The sequence below is a fragment of the Salmo salar genome, chromosome ssa07, assembly GCF_905237065.1.
Source record: "Salmo salar chromosome ssa07, Ssal_v3.1, whole genome shotgun sequence".
Taxonomy (NCBI): Eukaryota; Metazoa; Chordata; class Actinopteri; order Salmoniformes; family Salmonidae; genus Salmo; species Salmo salar.
In genome coordinates this window covers 19,757,706-19,770,753 of record NC_059448.1, presented here as the reverse complement: position 1 = coordinate 19,770,753, position 13,048 = coordinate 19,757,706, and the positions used below count along the sequence as shown (strand labels likewise).

General features: G+C 43.0%; 1 protein-coding gene across 17 annotated transcripts in view; it reads right to left on the bottom strand.

Annotated features, from left to right (window-relative positions):
* The window catches only part of LOC106608716 (adhesion G protein-coupled receptor L3), a 314,147-nt gene that overhangs the window by 170,208 nt on the left and 130,891 nt on the right, over nucleotides 1-13,048 (bottom strand). For all 17 annotated transcript variants that reach the window (XM_045721694.1, XM_045721685.1, XM_045721691.1 and 14 more), the window contains one exon: nucleotides 9,293-9,402. In XM_045721694.1, coding sequence (XP_045577650.1) covers nucleotides 9,293-9,402 — 110 coding nt within the window. The remainder of the gene's footprint in view (nucleotides 1-9,292; nucleotides 9,403-13,048) is intronic.

Here is a 13,048-nt window from a genome sequence, read left to right as displayed (position 1 = left end):
TGAAGCATTTCTTTGGGCTGCAATTTCTGAGGCTGGTAACTCTAATAAACTTATCCTCTGCAGAAGGCGTAACTCTGGGTCTTCCATTTCTGTGGCGGTCCTCATGAGAGCCAGTTTCATCATTGCGCTTGAAGGTCTTTGCGACCGCACTTGAAGAAACTTTCAAAGTTCTTGAAATGTTCCATATTGACTGACCTTCATGTCTTAAAGTAAAGATGGTCTGTCATCTCTCTTTGCTTATTTGACCTGTTCTTGCCATAATATGGACTTGGTCTTTTACCAAATAGGGCAATCTTCTGTATACCTCCCATTACCTTGTCACAACACAACTGATTGGCTGAAATGCATTCAAATGGAAATAAATTCCTCAAATTAACTTAAGGTGGCACACCTGCTAATTGAAATGCATTCCTGGTGACTTCCTCATGAAGCTGGTTGAGAGAATGCCATGAGTGTGCAAAGCTGTCATCAAGGTAAAGGGTGACTATTTGAAGAATCTCAAATATAAAATATATTTTGATTTGTTTAACCTGTTGGGGCCTAGGGGGCAGTATTTTCACGGCTGGATAAAAAAACGTACCCGATTTAATCTGGTTACTAATCCTACCCAGTAACTAGAATATGCATATACTTATTATATATGGATAGAAAACACCCTAAAGTTTCTAAAACTGTTTGAATGGTGTCTGTGAGTATAACAGAACTTATTTGGCAGGCAAAACCCTGAGACATTTTCTGACAGGAAGTGGATACATGATGTGTTGAATTACCTTTAAGCCTATGCCATTGAAACACACAGGGGTTGATTAATGTTTTGGCACTTCCTATTGCTTCCACTAGATGTCACCAGCCTTTACAAAGTGTTTTGAGTCTTTTACTGTGAGATCTGACCGAACAAGAGCCATGGAATGGTGATGGCCGATTAGACTCTGGCGCGCGAGTTCATGTTGGGTACCCTCGTTCCAATACGTTATAAAAGAGAATGCATTCGTCCACCTTGAATATTATTCATGTTCTGGTTAAAAAAGGCCCTAATGATTTATGCTATACAACGTTTGACATGTTTGAACGAACGTAAATATATTTTTTCCCCTCGTTCATGAAGTGAAGTCCGGCGGGCTTAGATCATGTGCTAACAAGACGGAGATTTTTGGACATAAATGATGAGCTTTTTTGAACAAAACTACATTCGTTATGGACCTGTGATACCTGGAAGTGACATCTGATGAAGAGAATCAAAGGTAATGGATTATTTACATAGTATTTTCGATTTTAGATCTCCCCAACATGACGTCTAGTCTGTATCGCAACGCGTATTTTTCTGGGCGCAGTGCTCAGATTATTGCAAAGTGTGATTTCTCAGTAAGGTTATTTTTAAATCTGGCAAGTTGATTGCGTTCAAGAGATGTAAATCTATAATTCTTTAAATGACAATATAATATTTTACCAATGTTTTCTAATTTTAATTATTTAATTTGTGGTGCTGACTTGACTGCCGGTTATTGGAGGGAAACGATTTCCTCAACATCAATGCCATAGTAAAACGCTGTTTTTGGATATAAATATGAACTTGATAGAACTAAAAATGCATGCATTGTCTAACAATGTCCTAGGAGTGTCATCTGATGGAGATTGTAAAAGGTTAGTGCATCATTTTAGCTGGTTTTATGGTTTTGGTGACCCTGTCTTTGAATTGACAAAACATTACACACAGCTATTGTCAATGTACTCTCCTAACATAATCTAACTTTATGCTTTCGCCGTAAAACCTTTTTGAAATCGGACAACGTGGTTAGATTAAGGAGATGTTTATCTTTCAAAGGGTGTAAGATAGTTGTATGTTTGAAAAATTTGAATTTTGACATTTATTTGGTTTCAAATTTGCCGCTCTTGAAATGCACCTGCTGTTGATGGAGTGCACCACGGGGGGGACGCTAGCGTCCCACCTAGCCCATAGAGGTTAACACTTTTTTGGTTACAACATGATTCCATATGTGTTATTTCATAGTTTTGATGTCTTCACTATTATTCTACAATGTAAAAATAAAGAAAAACCCTTGAATGAGTAGCTGTTATAAAAGTTTTGACCGGTAGTGTACAGTGAGGGGAAAAAGTATTTGATCCCCTACTGATTTTGTACGCTTGCCCACTGACAAAGAAATGATAATTTTTTAACATTTTTGACATGAGCTTTTCTGGATTTTTGTTGTTGTTATTCTGTCTCTCACTGTTCAAATAAACCTACCATTAAAATTATAGACTGATCATTTCTTTGTCAGTGGGCAAACGTACAAAATCAGCAGGGGATCAAATACTTTTTTCCCCTCACTGTATGTTAGAATTTCGGGATCACAAAAATAATAATGGCTTCTGCAGAATGCTAAAGGCCTGAGTGACCTTGTAACCCTCTTAAGCCCTCGCTAGCCCTGCCCACGTGAACGACAGCTGTATGGATCTGCATTTAAATAATTAACATTTCACAATTCCATCATTATAGCGGCGAGGTGGCAGAATGGTATCATTAGGCGCTAATAGAGATTCATGGCTGAGCGGAGGCCATTTTGGTCATATTTCACCCTCTTTCCTCCCCTCCTTTCTTCCTGTTCTCTGAACCTAGGAGGGCACAGTGACTAGACTCCCACTTCTTAATTAATGACACAAATTAGAGGGCTTTGAATAGCATGTGCCTGGGGGGGGGCAGGATACAATTTCTATTATTTTTCCCTGAGGGGCGGGGGGGTGGGTTGGGTCCCGGGTACAATTGCTCGGTCTAAGACTCTGCCTCCTGTGCCTCCCTCTGCCTCCTTCCGCCCCTGTCCCTCTGCCTCACTCCGCCCCTGTCCCTCTGCCTCACTCCGCCCCTGTCCCTCTGCCTCACTCCGCCCCTGTCCCTCTGCCTCACTCCGCCCCTGTCCCTCTGCCTCACTCCGCCCCTGTCCCTCTGCCTCACTCCGCCCCTGTCCCTCTTGTATTCTCCTCTGTCTCGCTTCTCCTCTGTCCCCCATTTCTCCATCTCCCTCCCTCCCTCCTCTCTCTCCCTCTCCTTTTCTCCTCTATTGCTCTCCCTCCCTGGGAGCAGTAGCTGTGCTCTCTCATAACCTTGACAATGCAGGAAGCCGCCGTGTGTGTGTGTGTGTGTGTGTGTGTGTGTGTGTGTGTGAGAGAGAGAGTGTGAGCATTAGTGTGCGTGTGTTTTCAAGTGCGTGTGTGTGTGAACATTAGTGTGCGTGCGTGCGTGCGTGAGAGAGAGAGAGACAGGTGCAAAGACTTGGCGCACAGCCAACCAGTCATACACCAGGGAGAGGCAGCAGACAGACCGATAGAGGGGAAAATAACACAAGCAAAATAAATAAAGATTAAATACATTTTCAGGAACATGGACCGGAATTCGAGCAGAAATAACTTAATTTCACTTCCTGAACATGCCTTGATTCCAGAAACCTTGAAATTACAGAAGGGAAGCAGGAAAGTGAAAGCAGGCAGAGGGGAAATAAGAAAGCTTTTAGCCTGGCGATAAAGAGTGTTTGGTGAGAGAACACAGAAGAAAGAGGGAGCTTCATTACACCAGTCACACTGTAGGAACTCGGATTAGCAGGGAGATATCGCAGAGAGAGACCCCAATGAGGCCAATCTCCAATCAGAGTGATAGCCCTGGCACTAAGCATCCCTTGTGTGCGGGTGTCTCTTTTCTTTGAACTTAGCACCCCTTTCAAAAATGTGTGTGTTCGTGTGTGTGTGTGTGTGTGTGTGTGTGTGTGTGTGTGTGTGTGTGTGTGTGTGTGTGTGTGTGTATACGCGTGTGCCTGTGTTTGTGCGCATGAAGGACCAAAAGATAGAGGCCAGAACGAGGACCTGATAAATGACATGGCTATTAGTGGGGGAAAAGCATTTTTCCACATGCCCAGATTCACCTCTAACACCCCCATTTATCCACATTGGTAATCACACCCTTCCTGGGCAATTACTGACCCACTACTGGAACAATGCAGGAAAATATATGCATTAATGTCTACTAATTTCCCTTGCCTTTTCATGTATCCTCTATGGTAATCAAGTTACACTCTGTATCCTTGTTGAAGTGAGAAGTCTGTGCATTTAACACTGTATTAGTATTTATTCCTCTTAGTAAGTAGCCTTCGCCTGCTCACAGTTGGTTAAAATCACACGATGCACACCAGATGACATCCTCAGTCTCTCCGGATGATGTCATCGGAAAAACGCATCTATCTATTTGACTAGAAAACATAGAAACGCGCCATTTTCACATGGTTCTAGAGATGATCAATTTGATGTTGAACATTTTGGAATGTTCCCTTTAATCAATTAGCAACAATGTGATGAATTCATTACAAAACACAATGACTGTGGATCTGGGAGCCTACCAGTCAAAACCATGGACATCATCAGTTTCAGGTCAGTGTTCAAACCAATGACTGTGACATTCAAGATACAAGTCAGTGATTTTATTTCCCCCCTTATATTTGCATGCACACACACACACACACACACACACACACACACACACACACACACTGTGTAAGAACATAAGCCATCATCATAAGCTTTCCCCAGTTGCAGGGTGGTCAGCTGTCACTAAACGATATGATAGCACTGCAATCCCCCTTTCACACATTAGGAGAGGTAGATGTAGTCATTCAGGTGACAAGACTCCCTGTCAGTCTGTAGGCTAATGCTGGTGCCTGCTGTGTGAATGCCTTATATACAACTGACGACTAGATGACTGACTGAGTTAGTTATATAGTGTTTATCTGATAAAGATGAATACATATGCAATTACACATCATAGGCTAGATATTGATGTCATTACTTGCAGTGTGAATGACAGAAGGTTACACTGACACAGACACTTTGTCTTTACCTCTTAAGCATTTAGCCAAGACTTTACGTTTTCGTGTCATCATTTTCATATCAAATCAGATTTGAAATCAATCTCGCTACAGGCCTCAGGGAGCCCGGCTGACTATGACAAAATGTCTGGTCAGCCAAACAGTCCGTTCACACAGGTGCTGTTTACTCAAGGTGTGACCGTGGCGTAATGGCTCCCGTAATGACACCACATTTTGCGGGGGCGGCATTGTAAACGATACCCACGCGCCGCATTGATTTCACATTTTTATCTGCCGTCTCCGCACCAGGCAGGTGCTGAGTGTTGTGCCAAAAAATAATCAGTTGCTTGATTCGGTTAGGCCGCCGAACCGGTTTCTGCTTATTAACGATTGATTGCTCGTCCATGCGGAAATAATTAGAAGCAAAAAGAAATAAATAAATGTCGGGAAAAAGTATGTGGCTGTGCGCCATGGCGTATAGCCGAGGACTGACTACCTTAGTTCAGCCAACTCAAAAAGGTCTTGATTTCATGATTACACATCTTGGCTTAGCTCGTGCACACAAGCCGTGTTCGGAGCTGGCGGGATCCCGCTGTGCATTGTGCCTTTTTTTTTTTTACAATGTATTTATTAGTGTGCAAGAACAGGAAAGCTCTGGTTCTACCTCGTATCGGGATTTCTCAGCAGAAATCAAGGTCAGTACATTCGCCATCTAATTAGTCATAGAGAGGTAGGGAGTTGGGAAAGGCCGATGCCAGGTTGCAACCCCCTCTTTTTCCTCCAAAGGGAGTTTGGTGTTCGGCCAAACATTCCACAAGGGACACTGTCGCCTTTTCAACAGGGGATGTGTTTTCTTTCATGACCCTGCGGGGAACTAAGGAGCACTCTGAGGTGTTATGACTATATGGATTCATTAAAGTTGTGAAAGAGTGGGGTCAGAGGGCTACAGAGAAACAGTGTTGACCTCTAAAAGATTGGGTTGGGACCTGCTCGTTAATAAAGAACGAAAGATTTGATAAGCGAGGGACGGGACTGACGGCAGCGGCGTCTTTCTGGAGACTTGAGAGAATTCGAATCAAGGGCCCGGTTTGAATACTCTTAAAGTGTATGCTTCCTTCCTCCGTCCTTGAGCAAACCACTGATTTGACACAATGTTTGATTGGTGAAAGCAATGCGGTGACACGCTTGCACTGATCAACCCATTCACGTTGTATAAGTGATTATTTCAAGGAAGGGTTGAAGGAGCGAGGCGTTTTAAGAGTATTCAAACAGGGCCTGAGAGTCAAGGTTATAGGTCATCATCACAACAGGACGACGGGCGCATCACTCATTCCAAAAGTTTAGCCGTAGTAATCCACAAACTGCATGGCAGAGCACGTCTAAACAAGGGAAGCACAGGGGAGGTAAGTGAGTGTTCTCGCGTTGGAGAAACACAAGTTCATGCTGACGCGAACATAAAGATGGCTTATATCATTGGCAATGTGGCAATATCAGAAAGTAGTTGTTTACCGACGAGAAGCGGTATAGAAGTAGAGTTGCTTTCTCCAAATTACTCTATTATCATGACACGCATGGGCTCTGCGCCAGCATGATTGCCTTCGACTCAGCACTGTCTTGTCGTCTTGGACCGACTAGAAAAAGGAAGCGCTTTTATCTCTAATGATTATTCCGACTATTGGTCTGCATCTCCCCAGATCACAGGCAAACACAGGTGTGGCTAGCTCCCAGAATAACCGCCATTACAATTCATGGTGTGAATTGAAATCACCAACTAATAAAAACAATATCATATGGCGTCAGATTGAAGCTCTCTGCAGCGTCTCATTCACTACTATTGCAGGTGTGGGTCTGATGGAGCCCTTCTCCTCTGCTGATGGAAGACGGAGAGAGGAGCTGTAACTTATTCTGACAGCGCCTGCTTTCAGCACCGGAATACTGATGAAAACGTCTTCCACAGGAAGAGAGAGATATAGGCAGAGAGGGCGCGAAAGAACACGAGAGGGAAAGAACGAGAGAGAAAGAACGAGAGAGAGAGAGAGAACAAGAGAGAGAGAACTTGTCAATCAGATATACTGTGGAGATTTTTCATCTGGAGGAAAATTCACACCATGGGTGGCTGGTCCCCTTATTAGTCTCTCAGTCAGTCTGTCTGGTGATAGGCTGGAGATGGGGTTGGGTGAGGGGGTATGGTTCTGGAGAAGGGTTGGGTGTGGGGGGCTGGTTTACCACCCATTCCTCCTTATACCATCTATCTGCCCATAATTGCCTCATCTCAAATCCACTCCTTTTCCCAACATGTTACTCATTTAACTGGCAATATGTAAAATCAGAAACAAGTCAGTGCTTTTGGCCATCCTAAATATTAGCCCTCTATGTCTTCTCAGTGTCTTGAGAAGCACTCACGTCAGTATTGCAGTATTGCAGCTAGTGATAGGAATGTATTGATGGATTCTGAAATGGAGTTGCAATTGTGATGCTGGGGAGGTAGTTGTAATCACTAGTGTTCGATACAAAACAAAACACTGATTCTGAGAAAAGAGAGCGGTGCTTACTGTAGGAGGGGTTGAGTCCAATGCTACCACTGAACAAATGGGTTGTGGCTCAAATATATCCAAGTACTGTATGGTGGATAATCTTACGATAAGAACCACCACCCCATGGAAATTAGAGCTTTTCTTTAAATCCAATATATAGTTTCTGACGGCTGCCTTTTCATTGCATAATCACCTCAGATTTTTGTATCTAGAAAACGTAGATAAAAGCACCGCAAAATGAAATAAATGAAATATCTGATATGTGACATTTGTTTAATTTCAAACACAGCATGATACTATCCATTTTCCAAAGGCACAAAGCCGGATGGCAGCAAATAGAATTCTCTTTAACTGACACATCCAGTTCATTCCAAATTACAATAGCTTCTAAATCCTATGTGGTTAGCTTTTGACACCTTCGGTACCACAGGCTTTCACAGTAAACAATGTTCTCTTTTCGAGGTCAGCGAAACAATGTGGGAGGTCGTATGATAATGGCCGTGCACTTCCAGTGACCACATCCTCTCTCTTCCTGTTCGTCTGTTTAGCCCGGTCTACACGCTGGGTATTCCATTCACACCCCAAACCTTTTTCCATTTCCGGTTCACCCATGGATACCTTTGGGGTGCTTCGGTCATGCTATGATGCCACTGTGGCTGGAAGGCATGCTGTTTTGAAGGTTTTAAAAGGTTCAGGCCTAGGTCTCTCATCCCATATACGAAGTGTGTTTGTGAAAAAAATGGCCTAGCTAGAAGCTAAGCTAAGACAATTGAGTTCTGTTGGAATTGAATTGAACACAGCAGCTAAAAACTTGACTGGATTTCGAATAAAGCTAAACTTCCTTTGATGCTAAAGGACTAACTTGATGGACACAGTTGGTAATAGCTCCGACAGCTCCGTTAGCTCCCTTCTCAATGCTTAGAACCGAGGCTGAATACTCAGAAAAGTATCAGTCGATGACCGATACAATATTTTCTTTTATGTGTGTGAGCAAATCAATTGACCAATTGCAAAACATCTGGGTATGTTTCAACATCAAATAGGGCTATTTATGTGGTTTATCATTAAAAATGACCTCCACTAACAGAGAAGTCTGTCTTGTCAGCTGTCTAAAAACACTGTTAAAGGAAGAACAGGTGGAGTAAGAATGACATTAACATCGAAATGTCAATGTTGATTCATGTATGGATGATAGCCCTTTGAAGTATAATACTACATTCAATCTTAATCTAGCTTGAATCCAATGCCTCACCAGATCCCCATAGCAATCAATACAGTGCACATCAGAAATCTAAAAACATGTATTTCTTATAAGCCCAATATGGCATGTGCTGGAATATCATTGACAATGTGTTATTCATACATGAAGATACAAAATGATGAGTTGGATAAAGGAGAAAAATATCTCAGACATTCACACAGATATTGTCGGAGATAAAATCGACCAGGGTTTGGAATAAAGGTAATCATTTTGACACGCTAAAGTGAATTTGAACTTTCATTTTTCACATTGCATTGAGGGCGCAATCGATAGTCCTGCACAATAGAGGTTACCGGAATCAGATCCTGACATTTCCCAGCACCCATGCTACCGCACTTCAGACCCCTTCTTATTGTCGCATCCTTAAAAAGGGACCACATTCACTTAAATGACATAATCATACATTTTAGGATATGACAGAGTGAAGTGGCTTAGCTGTTACATGGAAATTAAGCGTGATAAAGAAGAAAGTTACAATGCAGTAATCATGTACTATGTCACAGGCTTTGTCCCAAATGGTACACTATGCTCTATATAGTGCACTACTGACCAAAGTCCTATAAGTAGTGCACTATATAGGGAATAGGGTGCAATGTGGGTCATAGCGATGAACTGCTTCGAGAAACACAAGAGAATGAAGAAATACGTACTGTAGGGTACACATTCGTACTGGACTTCTAGGTACTTATAGGTTCCGGGGCAAGGGTCAGGAAATACATCTGGTCCAGCCACTACAGCACACTGGGTCCGATTATTACATCTGAAAGGGGAGAGAAAAATCAGGTTAACGGGGCAAACTAGGATTCAAACAACAAAGCAGACAGCTGAGGGACAGAGCAAGAGAAATGTTAGCACTCAAATTCATAGACAGACCTATGGATGCAAGGACTGACCATCCAGGATGATCCAAATTAAGGTTTTACAGCATGTGTAAAACCTTACAGTGTGTGTTTGTGGATTCAGATATACTGACAATAGAATCATAAAGTCAATATCCAGAGGTGTCTAATCAAACGCTGATGTTGCTACATTGGCAAATATGATAAATATTTAGCATGTGGTTAATGAACTAGAATTAATTCCCATTTCATTTTGCTGCTCAGATTAAGAGGTCGATGCATTTGCGGGTTCTGTCGACATTGATTGCCATGCTGTCAATGGTAGAATCATCCATTTGACGAGAAGAATAAGGCTAAAACAATGTTAACATCCCAAATGACACCCTATGCCCTTTATAGTGCACTACTTTGACCAGAGGCATATGGTCCCTGGTTGAAAGTAGTGCACTATGTAGGAAATAGAGTGCAATTTGGGTCGTAGTCGATTTCTCTGCCGTGATATGAATTTGCACTGTGTGCAGACTGATACTCAGGGTATGACGGATGGGGACAGGAAACAGTCGGCCGAGTGCAAAATCGGCTCAGACGCGAAAGAGCTTTCACCTTGGCTTTCATTATCAACACAATTACTTGGCTGGCAGTGTCTTATGTCTGCCATTTTACTTTTGGCATTCATCAATCAAAGCTCGATCCCACCACATGCACCCGATGATGTCGCCAGGCGTAATGACACCACTTACTGCACAAAATTTCCCATCACATGCTTAACCCCATCAGTCCACAGATCCCAGCAAAAATCGGCTTTTCATTTACAGTATCTGACCATTTATCTGCTTGTAGAATCTACCTTATATTTAGCCTCACATTGAATGGCTTTACCATTTTCTTTTCAGGACAACCAGGGATACAAGCAGAACGCTAAACAATTTGACATAAACAGATCCATCCATTAAGGTCCACCGCTCGTCGAATATCTCATTCCAAAATCTTGGGCATTAATATGGAGTTGGTCACCCCTTTGCTGCTATAACAGCCTCCACTCTTCTGGAAAGGCATTCCACTGATGTTGGAACATTGCTGCGGGGACTTGCTTCCATTGAGCCACAAGAGCATTAGTGAGATTGGGCACTGATGTTGGGCGATTAGGCCTGGCTCGCAGTCGGAGTTCCAATTAATCCCAAAGGTGTTAAATGGGGTTGAGGTCAGGGCTCTGTGCAAGCCAGTCAAGTTGGTCCACACTGATCTTACAAACCATTTCTGTATGGACCTCACTTTGTGCACTGGGGGGATTGTCATGCTGAAACAGGAAAGGCTTTCCCCAAAATGTTGCCACAAAGTTGGAAGCACAGAATCGTATAGAATGTCAATGTATACTGTAGCATTAAGATTTCCCTTCCCTGGAACTAAGGGGCCTAGCCCGAACCTTGAAAAACAGCCCCAGACCATTATTCCTTCTCCACCAAACTTTAGTTGGCACTATGCATTTATGCAGGTAGCGTTCTCCTGGCATCAGCCAAACCCAGATTTGTCCATCGGACTGCCAGATGGTTAAGCGTGATTCATCACTCGAGAGAACGCGTTTCCACTTCTCCAGTGTCCAATGGCGGTAAGCTATACACCACTCCAGCCCACGCTTGGCATTGCGCATTTTGATCTTAGGCTTGCGTGCGGCTACTTGGCCATGGAAATCAATGCCCTGAAGCTCCCGACGAACAGTTCTTGTGCTGACGTTGCTTCCGGAGGCAATTTGTAACTTGGTGAGTGTTGAAACCGAGGCACCTGGCGGTCCCGTTCTGTGAGATTGGGTGGCCTACCACTTCGCGGCTGAGCCGTTGTCGCTGCTAGACATTTCCCACTTCGCAATAACAGCACTTGTAGTTGACCGGGGCAGCTTTACCAGGGCAGAAATTTGATGAACTGACTTGTTGGAAAGGTGGCATCCTATGACGGTGCCACATTGAAAGTCACTAAGACCATTCTACTGCCAATGTTTGTCTATGGAGATTGCATGGCTGTGTGCTCGATTCTATACACCTGTCAGCAAAGGGAGTGGCTGAAATAGCTGAATCCACTAACTTGAAGGAGTGTCCACATCCTTTCGTATATTTAGTGTATAAATGCTGTAAGCACAGAAATTGTTTTCTCACCGGAAAAATGAATATCCAACTAGTCAGTGTGGAGTTTGGTGTTTGTGACAGCGACTATGTGAGCATATTACAGTATTATAGACGCTGTCCTGGGATTTCCTATGATCTTCTATGGATAAGAACACCTTACGTTCTAACGACTCTTGTGTAGCTTGTGAGCATCATAGAGTCTCAGCTTAGTGCTCAAACCATTCAGACTCTATAGACGTTTTCGTAAAAATACCTGTTACCGGGCCCTTTTGGGATCTGCTCTTGTCTCACAAACACTGCTCTAGCTCAGCCCCCGTAGATTACACAGACTAATGGTATCTACGGACAAAATCCAACGAATCCAAATGGTACAACCCTGAAGTCGGTAGCTCAAACAGTGTTTAAAAAAGGGTTAGAAGTCCAAAACGCACCAGCGTTACGGAGGGACTCATTGGATTAAAGTGTATTGATTGATATGAACGAATCATCTGTGCACATCAGTAGACAAAAGGTCAATGCCACCGCTAGAGGAGTTAGAAGTCACATACCCTACGCACGTGAACCTCTGCTTATCATCCCTTGACAAGCTATGCAAAAATCTCTAAAACCATACAATCAAACAAAATCTACTAGCCTTACCTGGCTATATCTGTAACATATTGACTACCAAATCTACTAGCCTTACCTGGCTATATCTAAAACATACTGACTACCAAATCTACACGCCTTACCTGGCTATATCTAAAACATATTGACTACCAAATCTACACGCCTTACCTGGCTATATCTAAAACGTATTGACTACCAAATCTACACGCCTTACCTGGCTATATCTAAAACGTATTGACTACCAAATCTACACGCCTTACCTGGCTATATCTAAAACGTATTGACTACCAAATCTACTAGCCTTACCTGGCTATATCTAAAACATACTGACTACCAAATCTCCACTTCAATCTACTAGGTTCATCTGGCAGTATCTAAAATTCAATAACTTGTCACCGAGAGCCATTCACAATATACTATATGCCCTATGCATGCGAGTCAATCCTCTTCATCATCCTTGACAAGCTATGCATAAATCTAAAACTCATATCAAAATCTTCTGATATCTACTAGGTTCATCTGGCAATATCTAGAATGTATTTACTTCTCAACGAGGAGCCATTAATTCACAATGTAAATCAAAGAAGGTCAAGGCGCAAGCTGACACAATGATTCATGCAGTACAATTAAAAGGTTCCATCACACCTTAATTAACATTGATTGTCCCTGGACTAATCAATCGCTCCAGTAAGGGGAGAGAGTGAAGGCAAGTCTCGTTTACAACCTCGCCCCTTAATGAGATATGGTCCAGAGCTTCAGCACCCATCCGGGCTTTATGGGGTCGTGACCCCCTCCGCCGTCACTCACTCACCCCGGATTACGGGGTGAGAGCCTCCGTTAG